The 14,016-nt window shown below is 52.0% G+C and overlaps 1 protein-coding gene across 2 annotated transcripts in view; it reads right to left on the bottom strand.

Moving 5' to 3' along the window:
* CLPTM1 (CLPTM1 regulator of GABA type A receptor forward trafficking) overlaps positions 1-13,246 on the bottom strand; it is a 28,595-nt gene extending 15,349 nt beyond the window's left edge. The window contains exons 1-2 of one of the 2 annotated variants that reach the window (XM_032838887.1): positions 13,142-13,246; positions 6,677-6,789 (exon numbers count right to left, since the gene is read on the bottom strand). In XM_032838887.1, coding sequence (XP_032694778.1) covers positions 6,677-6,789; positions 13,142-13,213 — 185 coding nt within the window. In that variant the 5' untranslated portion in view covers positions 13,214-13,246. Of the gene's footprint in view, positions 1-6,676; positions 6,790-12,236; positions 12,378-13,141 lie in introns of those variants that run through there. The other variant, XM_032838886.1, reaches the window with a different exon arrangement.
* Between the last annotated feature and the right edge of the window lie 770 nt (positions 13,247-14,016).

Below are 14,016 nucleotides of genomic sequence, written 5' to 3'. Positions count from 1 at the left end.
CCTCCTTCTGATACAGCACACACTGGGGGCCTAACCCGGGGCTGGCTACCAAGGAGGGAGGGCCCCTAAGAAGGCAGTCACCAGGCAGGTGAGAAGACAAGAGGCCCCCAGACACCATGCCTGGGGTGCCGCCCCCGATTCCACACAGACCCCCACCCTGTGAGTCCCCTAGCAGCCCCCGGTGGTCACAGGGCTGCAAGACTCAGACCTTCCAACCTTGGACCTAGGAAACCTAGTATGTCAAGCTCCGGGAATCCCAAAGTCAGAGAACGCTAAGAATCTGGAATCTCAGCATTTTAGAGGTGCAGCACCTTTGAGAGCAACGTTTTAGGACTTCAAATCAACTGAATGCTTGAGAAGGGGGCTAGGAAGTAAAGGGTTAGTCCCAATTTGTGGTTAATATTGGCCTAGGCTATTCAAACCAACACTGCTGTTGAAAACAATCAACTGGAAGGGGCGCCTGGGGGTGGGGGTGCAGTCGGTTAACAGTCTATCTTCGGCTCAGGTCATGATCCCGGGGTCCTGGAATCGAGCCCCACATCGGGCTCCCTGCTTTTCTCTCTCCCTCTACCTGCCACTCTGCCTACTTATGCGCACCTGCACGCTCTCTCTCTTTCTCTGTCAAAATAAATCAATAAATAAATCTTTAAAAAAAAAAAAAAAGGAAACAACCAAGTGGAAAAACTTAGTAAAAATGAATATACTAAGAACATATCAACATTTATATATCCTGCTATAATAAGATTATATTCCGCTCACATATGTTCTCATGTACGTTCTTTATCAAGTTTACACACGAGTATACATAAGTAAGTATTCTTAAAAACACTAAATAGACAAGACTATAGATTTACCAGGTAAAAACGAAGGGAAGACTGGAACAAAAAAAGTAGAAAGAAGTTTCTTGTGTCTGAGGACATTTGCTAGTGTGTTGATGGGTAACAGAAATGTTAGCCGAGGGCCCATACCAGGTAACTAGAGAGCTACCATACAAGAAGCTAAGACCCCATGTGGTACCACACCCAGGACCAGGGGAGGCAGGCAGGGCCTAGTCCTCCCCGGGAGGCACCAGGTAGTCATAGCCAGAGCCTTGAACCTGGTGCGAGGAGACCCCAGATGGATGCTGCCAGCCTTGCTTAGAGCTAGGAGTGGACACAGGGTGAAGTCCTGGCCAATAAGACATAAACACCATGTATTGTGCTGGGTTTTGGAAAAGTGTCCTTAAAGAGACAGAGCATGCCTCCTTGATTCCTTCTTCCCTCCTAGAAGGCAGATGTGATGGCTGGATCTTCAGCAGCCATCTTAGGCCATGCAGCTAAGGGGTAAAACCCAGCGAAGGTCGAACAAAAAGCAGGAAAGAATCTGGGTTGCAGAAGACTGCAGAATCCTGGTCTAAGTCCAGAGCAGTACATGAGAGAGAAATAAAAAACTGCTATTGAGTTAATTCAGGTCACTCAGACACATGCTGCTATGTAATTATTAAATGAGACGAGTACTTATTAATTACTATGAGAAGCAATACAGCAGAGGTTGAGTGCTCAGCCTCTAAGCTGCTATACGTGGACCCAAAGCCCAGGTATGCCTCCTGTCAACTGTGTGACCTCAGGCAAGACTCTTACCCTCTCCAGAGCTCCGTTTCCTCCCCAGTTAAAATGGGAATAATGACACCATCTACCTCATGGGGTTGTTCATAAGCATTAAATACGTGGATGGCTATCTGTATCTCTATCTAAGTACACACAATATGCACCCGTGATAAGTATGTGCCGTCTAGAAAGAAGCCTGGTACACACTCATAAGTACTTTTGAAGTGTTTCATCACAGGAAAAGATGCAGACAAACTCTCCGGAATGGAAAAATACTACAAGGGAATTCTAGTGTAGGTGGGTCCCAAACCACACGGAGGGGCAGGATCAGGCACAGGGACTCATCTTGGCCTGTAGAAGCTCTGGAGCCCTGGGGTCTGGGGTCTCAGGGGCCATGGCCCTGTTGAGCCATCTGCTGCCTCCCCAAGAAGTCCCTGATGCACACGGCTGAGGAAGGTCTGGAACTGGTAATCTCAGGGGAACCCTCCACCTCCGAGAGAGGCTCCCATTTTAGTACATATGCCAAGGGAGGGTGTGGGAGCAAGGACACCCACTGGCAGACTGGCCCTGGCTTAGTGTGTGGCCTACAGAAGTCCCACTCCCTCTGGGCTTCTGGGTCCCCATGTGTAAAACGAGGCTGACTGGACCAGATGTCTTTTAGGGATTCCAGATCCCCAGTTCCCTGAAGAGCACCTGTGTGTATCTACACGCCCCCAGTTTTGTGGATCCTCTCAGACGGCACATGGCCACTTGCCTCCATCCACACATTCCAGGCCAGGAAGCCCTACCCTCTGACAACAGGCCTATAGAGGAACTGGCACTCCCCTAATGCTTTCAACTTCCTGGCTCAGCAAAAAAAAGAGACTTTCGATCTTCTGTCCCACCCCACCTAGGATACTCCTACATTCCCGGGCTCAGAAAGATGTTAAATAGATAAAAAGACAGAATGAACACTCTCCCATCTCATCCATTTTCCCACCCGGTTCCCGTCCCATCCCCCACGCCAGGTAACCAGGGGTGTACCACGAAGAGGTGGTGAATCCCAGACTCCACCCTCTCTCCCCCAAAAAGGCCATTCTCACGCAATCTACTTGAAGCTTTGGAGAGTTCCCAGGCCCCTGAAAACAAACCCTGGACCCCACTTTCAGAGTACCAGACAAGACGGTCTCTGGGCCCCCAGCCAGGCGGATGCTCGGTGAGGCCTGGTTCTAAGGGAGGAAATGAGCCTCCGTTGGAACTGTATTAAAAATGTCTATCAGAAGGAAGTGCCCTTATGTACTGATGTGGAAAGATTTCTAAGATATACTGTTAATGAGAAAAAATCAAGGTGCAGAACTATGTAAAACAGGCTGCTCTTATGTAAAAGTGAAGGGAAAGATAAAAATAATCTTTATCCGCAGCTGCTTGGAGCATGGGGAAAAAAAAAAAAAAGAAATAAAGAAACGAAACTGATAGGTAAGAAAAATCCAGGTGCTTACTGAGCGCGGCGGGGGAGAGTAGAACAGAGAAGGGAGAGGGAACAGAGGCCCCACCGTGGAAGAAGGTCGGGACACGTCAGGCACGGCGCCCAAGAGCCCGGGCGGAACACTGGGGAATTTCGCGTCCTGGGTGGCACCACTGGAGGACGCCGGGCCGGAGGGCATGGCCCACACCGAAGTGTGAGGGTTGACTGCATCTGAGATGGTGGGCTGCTGTCCTTTTTTCCTCCAGCTGTTTCTCTTTGTAATTTTCTAAGGTTTTTCTAACATCAAAAACAAAAGTGATCCTGGCCAATTCTGAGCAGATACCGGAGCCTCATAGCATCCCTTCGTGACCTGCGAGCTAACCGGCAGGATTCTGAACTCCAGATGGAAACTCAGACACAAGAGGGACCATCAGCCAACCTGCACACACGGTTCGGAGGTGGGGGGACTGAGACGTCGGAACAGACCTGTGCTCCTACTCGACGTCGGACTCTAGCAGCCACTTCCGCGGCACCCTCCCTCCCCCATTTTGGGAGCTGATCCTCCAGTGTGGACAAGCAGGCTGTTCTCGGTTTTTCTCTCTTCTGAACAACTGTCTGTGAGCATCCACCTACAATCTCACTGGAGGCGAACGGCACGTGCGTGCTCACGGGACGGTCCCCGATCCGAGACACTTCTGTTACTTTCTTCTTTCTATGCATCTGTATTCTTTGATTTTACTCTCTACGATAAGTGTGTATTATTCATCAATTTATAAGTTTAGGGGGAAAAAAAAACAAACGAGTAAGACAGCCTAGAGGAGAAACATAGTTGGCCATCCAAACCACCCTCCTCTTCCTCGGGAACAAAATTCCTGCTTTCAGCAGGGTGCGAGATTTCCCAGAATAAAGACCATATCTCCCAGGCTCCCTGGTGGCAGGCTACGGCCACATGAGGCCATCCTAGCCAAGGGGAGGGCTCCTTTAAACAACTCGGCTGCGCGAGGATATGGAGGAAAAGGAACCCTCTTGCTCCGGTGGTGGGAATGGAGATGGCGGCAGCCACTGTGCACAACAGCACAGAGGGTCCCCCAAAAATTAAAAACACAACTACCCTAGAGCCAGCAACAGCGCTACCAGGTATTTACCCAAAGAACACGGAAATACTGATTCGAAGGGATACATGCACCCTGATGTTTACAGCAGCATTTACAACAGCGAAATTCGGGGAGCAGCCCAGGTGTCCACCGACTAATGGATGAATGGACAAAGAGGTGATGCGTGCACGTGCTGGAATATTACTCAGCCATAAAAAAGAACGAAAGCTGGCCCTATGCCAAACACGGATGGCCTAGAGTACAAGGCTAAGCAAATTAAGTCAGAGGACAAATACCACGTGATTTCACTCCTCTGTGGCATTTAAGAAACAAAACAAACAGGTAAAGGAAAAAACAAAAAGAGAGGGAGGAAGAGAGACAAACCAAGAAACAGACCCTTCATTACACAGGACGCACGCTGGTTAGCACAGGGGAGGTGGGTGCGAGATGGGAGAAACGGGTGGTGGGGTCGAAGGTCACGGGTGCCCGAGCACACCTGGGATGAGCACCAGCTGGTGGATGGAACTGGCGAGTCACTGTAGGATACATCTGGAATGAGTACTCTGCAGGTTAACTAATGGGAATGAATAAATGAATGAATGAATGAACTTATCTTTAAAGATTTTATTTGACAGGCATAGGTCACAAGTAGCCAGAGACGCAGGCAGAGAGAGGGGGAAGCAGGCTCCCCGCCGGGCAAACAGCCCGATGCAGGGCTCGACCCCAGGACCCTGAGACCATGACCTGAGCTGAAGGCAGAGGCTTAACCCAATGAGCCACCCATGCCCCCCAACTAACTGGAATTTAAATAAAATCTTAATAAACAAACAAACAACTCTGCCAAGAAATTCTTCATAACTAAGGAGAGAAAAAGTCTGGGGTGCCTAGGAGGCTCAGTCATTAAGCATCTGCCTTTGACTCAGGTCATGATCCCAGGGTCCTGGGATTGAGGCCCACACTGGGCTCCCTGCTCAGTGGGAAGCCTGCTTTTCCCTCTCCTGCTCGCCCTGCTTGTGTTCCCTCTCCCTCTGTCAAATAAATAAATAAAATCTTTAAAAGAAAAAAAGAAAAGCCTGCTTAAACACATAGCCTGTCTCTTGAAAACATTTCGCTAAAATACATCTCTGGACAGACAAAGAAATGTCCATTTTGCAGATGGGCAAAAAAGGCCCAGAGCAGAGAAGGGAACTGTCACTAGGTCCAGGCCAGCAGAGGCAAAACTCAGCCTCATGTATAGCTCCCCACCCACACCCAGCATCTCCCCAGGGCCTCGGTCAGGGGCCGAGCTTCTAGAAGGCATGCCCTGTGCTCCCACAACCCAGGAAATAACCATCTGAACGCACACACACAAAGATCACCAACAGCCAGGCACGAATGCACAGCCTGTAGGACTCCAGTTATATGAGGTAAGTAGAACAGTCAAGTTCATAGTGACAGAAAGTAGAATGGTGGGTGCCAGGGACTGGAGGGAAGGCAAACGGAGGGTAAGTGCTTAATGGACATAGTTTCAGTTTGGGGAGATGAGAAAGTTCTGGAGATGGAGCAGTGGTGATGGTTGCACAATTGTGCACTTAAAAACAGGTTTTAAAATGGAAGGTTTTATGTAATGTACGTGTTGTGGCTAAACTGTGTGTGTGCACCCCGTTCCCTCCCGCGACCCCCATCCCAGGCCAATTCATATGCTGAAGTCCTAACCCTGAGCACTTCAGTGACTGTGTTTGTATTATTTAAAGAGGTGATTAAAGCTAAGTGTGGCCACTAGGGCGGGCTGGTGTCCTTTTAAGAGACTAGGACACAGACACACACAGTGGAAGGCCATGTAGGGACACAGGAAATGGCCATCTACAGGCCAAGGACAGAGGCCTCAGAAGAAACCAGACATGATGACACCTTGATCTCAGACTTGCAGCCTCCAGAACCGTGAGGAAATAAATTTCTGTAGCTTAAGTCACCCTACCCCTGCCCCTAGCCTGAGCCATTTGTTACAGCAGCCCTAGTAAATTAATATGTATTTTAGGGACCCCCGGCTGGCTGAGTTGGTAGAGGATGGGACTCTTGACCTTGGGGTCATGGGTTCAAGCCCCACATTGGGTGTAGAGAGTACTTAAAAATAAAATCTTAGGGACGCCTGGGTGGCTCAGTTGGTTGAGCAGCTGCCTTCGGCTCAGGTCATGATCCCAGCGTCCTGGGATCGAGTCCCACATCGGGCTCCTTGCTCAGCGGGGAACCTGCTTCTCCCTCTGCCTCTGCCTACCACTCTGCCTGTGCTCATGCTCGCTCTCTCTCTCTCTCTCTCTCTAACTAATAAATAAATAAAATCTTAAAAAATAAATAAATAAATAAATAAATAAATAAAATCTTAAAACAAAACAAACAAAATCCCACAACAGTATATTTTACCACAACAAGAAAACTCTGTCATATTAAAAAAAAAAGAAACAGATCTCCACTGACAGGGTGCTGGTCCATCCCAGTGACTTTTTCCTTTTCTTCTTCAAACTTTCCTTACTTGATTTTTTTTCAGTGAATAAAACCAACCGTTACCCGCTCACCTGAACAGCACGCCTTTGATGACCTGCCAGGCGTTGGGTGCCGGCTGGGGTGGTGGGTTCTGCGGCTGGGTCTCCGCCGGCGGGTCCCTCCCGATGCTGCCATTGCTGGTCACCTGCAGGAAACAAGAGATGCGCGTCAGGAAGGAAGGTGCCACCTGAGGCATGGGGGCGGTCTGAGGCCCCACTGTGTGCCAAGGCCCAGCACAGGGCTAAGCACACAGAGCAGGTGCGTTGATCAGTAACTGGAGAATGGAGAGTAAAGTCACCAAAAACACTCCCCCAAAACCAGCTCTGTGCTGGGGACACAGAAGTGACCGAGACAGCCTTGTGCTGCCCTCCTTGGGATCACAGTCCAGTCGGGGAGCCCAAGAGTCCCCAGACAAGGATGATCCAGAGTGGACAGGGCGGGGATATAGGATCCTAGCAGGGACATCTGTTCCAGCCTGGAGGTCAAGGAGGGCTTCCTGGAGGAAGGGACCATTGGCGCTGAGGCCTAAAATACGTAACAAGGGGACACCACAGAGGAGGCAGCAAGTACAGAAAGGAAGGGGAGAGACATGGTCTGGTGGTGAGGATGGTCCACACTGCTCCCTGAAGCTGGAGCCCAGGATGCAAGGTGTCTACTGGGGATAGTGCAGAAGGGTGACCAGGGCCAGGTTCTGTAAGCCTTGGGTTTGTCTGAGAGGTGCTTCCCTGGGCAAACAGGGCCTTCTCTGTGGCCAGCCCTGTGCAGGACCCACCCCTCCAGGGGCTCCTAACTAGCAGGAAACAGACACAGATAAACACAGAAACACAGCCAGAGTGTGAGCCACGACAGAAGTCCGTGCCACAAACAGCACACACTGCCCTATGGGGCCAGAACCATGAGCATCTCCAATCAGCAGCCACGCAAATGGAGGCTCAGAGAGGCTCACCCACTAGTCTGTTACTCAGGAAGGAAAAGGGCAGCAGGATGACGAGGAGGCAGGGAGGCCAGGGAGGTCAGGCAGAGCTTCCAGAAGAACAACCTTCACTCAAGAAACAGAAGCTCAGAAGTAAAGAATTTCATGATGTCAGGAAGGGCCTGAGATGGGGAGGTTCTTCCTGCCCCTCTCCTTGCACCTGCTGCTTCCTAATCCTGTCCTCTTCCTCCTCCCAGCTCTGTCCCCTCACCGCTCAGCCTTCAAGAGGCAGAACCAGGACGGTCATGGTCACCATTGGGCAGAAGCACCACCCCGCACAGAGCAGGGGCTCTGTGGAATCAACATGTACTCCCTGAAGGGCTTGCCCCCCGGCACCCAGGTCTAGGCCTCCACTGCCTACCCTCCCCCAACCACGGCCTGGAGCCCACTCCTTCTGGCATTTGTCATCCCGTCCCCTTCACCAGCAAGGGCTCATCTCTGTATCTCCCAATGTGAGGGACACCACCATGGTAAAAGGTGGGGGCTCTGGGGTCCCGCAGTTCCTGGCTGTAAGATCTTGGGCACGTCACTTCCTCTCTCCCACCCAAGAGCCAGGTTGTAAAAACACTGGTGTGTTAGAGACAGAAAATATTTCCTTTTGGGGCGCCTGGGTGGCTCAGTGGGTTAAAGCCTCTGCCTTCGGCTCAGGTCATGATCCCAGGGTCCTGAGAGAGCCACATTGGGCTCTCTGCTCAGCGGGGAGCCTGCTTCCTCCTCTCTCTCTGCCTGCCTCTCTGACTACTTGTGATCTCTGTCAAATAAATAAATAAAATCTTTAAAAAAAAAATTTCCTTTGTGTGTGGACAAAAAGATTTCCTGAGCATCTACTGTATGCCAGGCTCTGTGCTAGGCAGTGGCCAGATAGCTCTGGGCCCTGCCCTCCTGGAGCTCAGGGTCCAGAGGGAAACACCCCATGGAACTGTCAACAGGATCATTCAAACTGGTAAACGGGGGGAAAAGTGCCCTGGAGAAAAGATGCAGGGGCAGAGAATGGCTCCTGGGGTGGGGACGGGGAGCCACTTTGGATCAGGTAGTCGGACACCTGCCTGAGGAGCTATTTTTGACATTTGGGTGAAGAGCGTGCTGGAAGAGGGACAAATTCAGGGAAGCAGTTGCTGGGGGAGCAGGCAAGGTCAGAGACAGGCACAGGGCCCCCTCATTCAGGGCTGGCCTTGCTCCTGGGAGCACCAGGGACCAAGAAAGAGCTTCCAGCAGGTCTGAGCTGATTCCCATCAAGCAGCAGAAGCTGAGGCCAGGCCGGGATTTGAACCCACCTCTGGTTGACCCTGAGGTCTGTTCTTACCCGCAATGGCAGACAAGCAGGCTGGAGACCCTCCCACAGAAACATAAATGGAAACTGCAGAAAGAAGGCACTTCGCTATGCTGGCCACAATCAAAAATGATAGACAATCACGAGTGTTGGCGAAGCTGGATGGGCTGTATACTACCGGTGGGGAAACAAGAGCTGCAACTTTGAAAAATACAGCGGAGAACCAAAAAGTAAAATGTGCAGGACGCCTGGGAGGCTCAGTCAGTTAAGCATCTGACTTCGGCTCAGGTCGTGATCCCAGAGTCCTGGGATCGAGCCCCACATCAGGCTCCTCGCTCAGCGGAGAAAATGCTTCTCTGTCTGCCCCTCCCCCTGCTTGTGCTCTCTCTCTCTCTCTCCCCCAGATAATATATTTTTTTAATTTTTTAATAAAATAAAAATAAAAAGTGAAATGGGCACCTGCCATACAAACTAGCAGCCCCGCTCCTAGGTCTCCACCCAAGAGAAAGGAGAACCGTACACATGCACAAAAGCTTATGCACAAATGCTCACGGGGGCATTGTTGGTAATAGCCAGAAACAACCCTGATGCCCCTTGATGAATGAAGAGGGTGTAGCCAGACAATGGAAAGCTACTCGGTAATAAAAAGGAGCTCTGCTGGGGACAGAGTGGCTGCAAAAGGGAACTGGAAGGTTCTGAGGGGATGGGGACCGGATGATGGTGAGTGGCAACGGCTGTTCAGCGTGACCAGAGTAAACGCCACTGGTCTCCGTACTGATGACAGGTGAATGTTGTGTGATCTGCTACACTTCAAAAGAAAGGTAACTCTCCTGTGGCTTCCACTTCCCTTGGAGTAAAGGCAAAATCTTCAGGTTGCCTCCCAAGTCTTGGCCTCATCTGGCCCCCTCCCTGCCTCTCTACGCTCACCCCTCTCCCCTCATTCACTGGCTTCAGCCACATGGCCTCCTCACTGTTCCTTCATACAGCCAGGCACCTGTCACTCAGGGCCTTTGCACTGGCTGTTCCCTTTATCTGAGAGGTTCCCACCCCTCCATATCTGCCTGCCTCCCTCCCTCATCTCCTTCAAGTTTTTGTTCATACATTGCCTCCTCAGGGGCCCCTGGGTGGCCTATCAGTTAAGCAACTGACTTGGGTTTCAGCTTAGTTTATGATCCCAGGGTCATGCCACCCAGCCCCATGTTGGGTTCTATGCTGAGCAGAGCCTGCTGAAGTTTCTCTCTCCCTCTCTCTGCCCCTTCCCAAGTTAGCTCTCGCGCTTGCTCTCTCAAATAAATAAATAAGTCTTTAAAAAAAAAAGTCACCTCCTCAGAGAGGCCTTCCCAGACTACTTTGTTTAAATTGCAACCCTCTTAGCCACCCCTCACTTCTTATCCCCTTCCCCAGCTTTACTCTGTCTATGGCACTTATCAATATCCGACCCACTATATATATTTCTTTTTTATCTTATTCACTGTTTTCTTGTCCATTTTTCTATCCCCGCTGCCCAGTCCCTAAATAGAACATGAGCTCCAAGAGGGCAGGGCTGTTCTGTTCACAGCTGTAGCCCCACCTTTAGCCTGGGGCCTTGCATGGAGTGGGGACTCAGTATATGTGAGCTGAAGGAATGAAGGGCAGGGCTGAGGGCCCTGTGTTGGAGACCCTGGGTGGAGAAGCAGGCTGGCAGGAGCATGGACTGCTGAGGGCCCCACAGGCCTGGGGAAGGTATGGTGGCTATGGACACAGTACTGTCTAAGCCACAGTTCCTCCTGGACCCGCATGTCCAGTCTCACACACAATCCACAGAACTACTGGCTAAGGGGCCCAGAAGCAACTGAGACCATGAGGCTGGGCTGGGAGTATGAAGACAGGCTTTCCAGCACATCCTCACTGACTGCCATGATCCACCATAGGAATTCCCGCCCAGCCCAGCCTCTGCCTCAACATCTGTTGATTCCACAAACACGGGGCACCTGCTCTGTGCTCTATGCCCAAGCTGGGCAGTGCAGGGGACAAGAGGTTGACCATGACAGACCTGGTTCTGCCCTCCAAGGGCTCCCAGTCCAGGGGAAGAGACAGGCAGATGATATAACCCAGAGTGGGCAGGGCTGGGACAGGAGAGCCCATGGTGCCGTGGGAGCCCTGATCCAGTCTTAGAGGGTCAGAGAGGGCTTCGTAGAGGAGGGGACATCTGAGATGTACAGAACGAGTAAAGATCAACCAGATAAAGAAGGGAGAAGAAGATGCAAAGGCAATAAAGAGAAAGCAAGGGACACCTGGGTGGCTCAGTCATTAAGCATCTGCCTTCAGCTCAGGTCATGATCCCAGGGTCCTGGGATCGAGCCCCACATTAGGCTTCCTGCTCCACCAGAGGCCCGCTTCTCTCTCTCCCACTTCCCCTGCTTGTGCTCCCTCTCTCACTGTGTCTCTTTCTGTCAAATAAATAAAATCTAAAAAAAAAACAAAAACAAAGAGAGAGAGAAAGAAAGCAAGGCACACTGCTGGAAATAAAAGAGCTTCACAGTGGGTGACACTCCTCTCACCCACTGGTTCTCAAGCAGAGGTGATCTTGCAACTGGGACATTTAGCAGTGCTTGGGACATCTCTGACTACCACAACTGCAAAGAGGTAAGCGTGCCACTGACATCTAGCATGCAGAGGTCACAGATGCTGCTCAACAGGCTGCCGTGCACGGGACAGCCCCCCACGACAAAAAATTAACCAACCCAAAATGTCAATAAATGCTGAGGCTGAAAAACCCTAGTCTAGTCTGAAGAAAATTCAGATCACACAAGGCCTCGACCTACGAAAGAATTTATACTTTACCCTGAGGGCAAAGGAATAAGTCTTGAAAGGTTTGAAGCAGAGGTGGGACAAGAGAAAATCAGGGGGTCCCTGGAAGCCCGGCAATCGGAGCAACCTGAACCCTAGCCTCTCTGATCCACCCCTCCATCCAGTAATGGGCAGAAACTCAGAGCGGGGGGAAGACCTTCCTTCAGTGAGACCGGGAAATCCCTGATGCCAAGGAACAGAGTGTTCATTCTAGAGCTAACTCAACAAATACTTCCTGAGGCTGTCCCCAGGCCAGGCCCTGGTTACAGATGCTAAACCAAGCACGTTGGGCTCTATCACACAAATCTCATCCTGGAGTCCTCCTTAGGTGCTATTTTATGCCCCTCCTCTGAGCTCCCTTGGTCCCTGGCACAGACTTTTGCCACAACCCCAGTCATTCAGGATTATAACTCTCTACATGTCAGTCTCCTCTCCCACTCCACGGATGGCAGGGACGTGACTGGAACCATCTTTGTGACCCATCACATGGCTGACCATCCTGTGCAACCCCTTCACTTACCACTGGAGAAATGAAGGCCCAAAGAAGGCAAGGAACTTGTCCAAGGTCACACAGAAAGTCAGCTTCATTCTTCCCTCTCAACCTGCACTCGTCTCCCCTGTGCTGCCTCCCACATGTCAGTGACATCCCAGTGGGTGGGTCGACAGCACCTTACTGTCACTTCATCCATTCCCTACACGCCTGAAAGATGGATGCCTGAACTAATATGTTCTGCAGCTTTGATTTACTTGAGGCAGCAATGGATCAGAAGTCCTCAGTACCTGGACTAACTCCCCCATAGGATTAGTTTATGCTGTGAGCACACCCATCCCAGTCCTGACCACCCTGGGTCAACAATGCCCGGTCACTTCTACACGGAATGGATCCCAAACTCAACCTGGGTGACCTTCTGCAAGCGCTTTAGTCTCATTATTCCTGGGATTCCCGTCTGTAAAGTGGGTCTGTCGGCCTTCACATCCCGTGCCCTTACCCACGATGATTACTTGACTTCCCTAGAGCTGGGAAACTCCCACTTAGTCAGTCGTTGCCCACATCCCAGGCACTGCAAGGGAGACCCTAAACGCCAGACCACTTTAGGGACGGTCTTGGAGTCTGGAATCGCAGAGTAGAGAACCAGGGCGCTTGGGTTTAAGTCTGCGCCCCTCCGCGCCACTGTCTCCCGGCTCCAGCAAAGAGCCTGGTGGCCGCCCAGCGCGAGCGTGCAGAGGACCCGGCGTGCAACAGGGCCCCGCTCCCCGCACTGTCCGGCCTCCAGGGCTGCCCGGCCCCACCTGGGCCCGGTACTCAAGGTCCCTCTGGGCAAGGAGCCCCCACTGCACCAGGTCCCGCGAAAAGGGGCAGGACACGCCCCGTGGGAGGCCCCCCGGGTTGGGAAGAACCCCTCAGGCCCCTCTCGGCCTCCGTACCTGACCGGAGCCGCCTCCCCCGGCCGCAACCACGGCGCTGCCGGCCCCGTCCGCCTCCTGCGCCGCCGCCATCTTCCCGCTCCGGGTCCCCGCCCCCGCCGCCAGCCCCGCCCCGTCCCCGTCGGCGCCAGCGCGATCGCGCGAGATTTTACACTTGCAGGAGCCGCCAGCTACCGTATCCGGCCGGAGCGCGTAAGCCACGCCTCTCGAGAGAGCCGCTTCCGGCTAAGAAAGAACCAGCTCGGCCACCGTATTCCGCCTCCTCTCCGCCGTAAGTTCGTTTTTACCTAGTAGACGTTCTCCCTGCTTTGAACTTCCGGACTTTCTCTGCGGGCGTAGGAGCTTCTCAGAGGCTCCATTCCGTTTGCTTTCTCGGGTAAATTCGCGTCTTCCATCTATGTGAGCGTTGTAGGCCATCCTGCCCGCCTCGCCGATTCTCCGAGGCCTTTCCGTTTCCGTGTTTCTTGAGCTTTCCCGGCCACCGTAACGCCTCAAAACGATCTGCTCAATGCGCGCCCCTCCTGTGTTGATTGAACCTCCGCGGCCACCGTACCCAGACTCAGGGGGCGGGCCTTCGGCCAATGTCGTAGCCTTTAGACACCTCTTCCCAAAGAAATCCTTTCTTTCGAGTACCCTTAGGTTGGAGTTTTCCCGTGCATTCAGAATTAGTATTTCAGGGTTCTCCCAGCCGCCAGCCCCTCCCCAGGCTTTCGGGTCACCTAGTTTAGCCCGCATACGCGTTCCGGGGCAAATTCTGCAACTCGGACTCGGCTTCAAGGGCTCTGTGAACTTCATACTTTTTCTTAGCTATGTATCTTTGTACTGTTCAAGCCGGGACACGTGTTGCAAGACCCCTGGCCTGGGGAGGGTGGTAT

This window comes from Lontra canadensis, unplaced genomic scaffold (assembly GCF_010015895.1).
Source record: "Lontra canadensis isolate GAN:19392208 unplaced genomic scaffold, GSC_riverotter_1.0 scaffold107, whole genome shotgun sequence".
Taxonomy (NCBI): Eukaryota; Metazoa; Chordata; class Mammalia; order Carnivora; family Mustelidae; genus Lontra; species Lontra canadensis.
The sequence above is the reverse complement of the archived record's forward strand: the minus strand, read 5'-3'. Positions and strand labels throughout refer to the sequence as shown.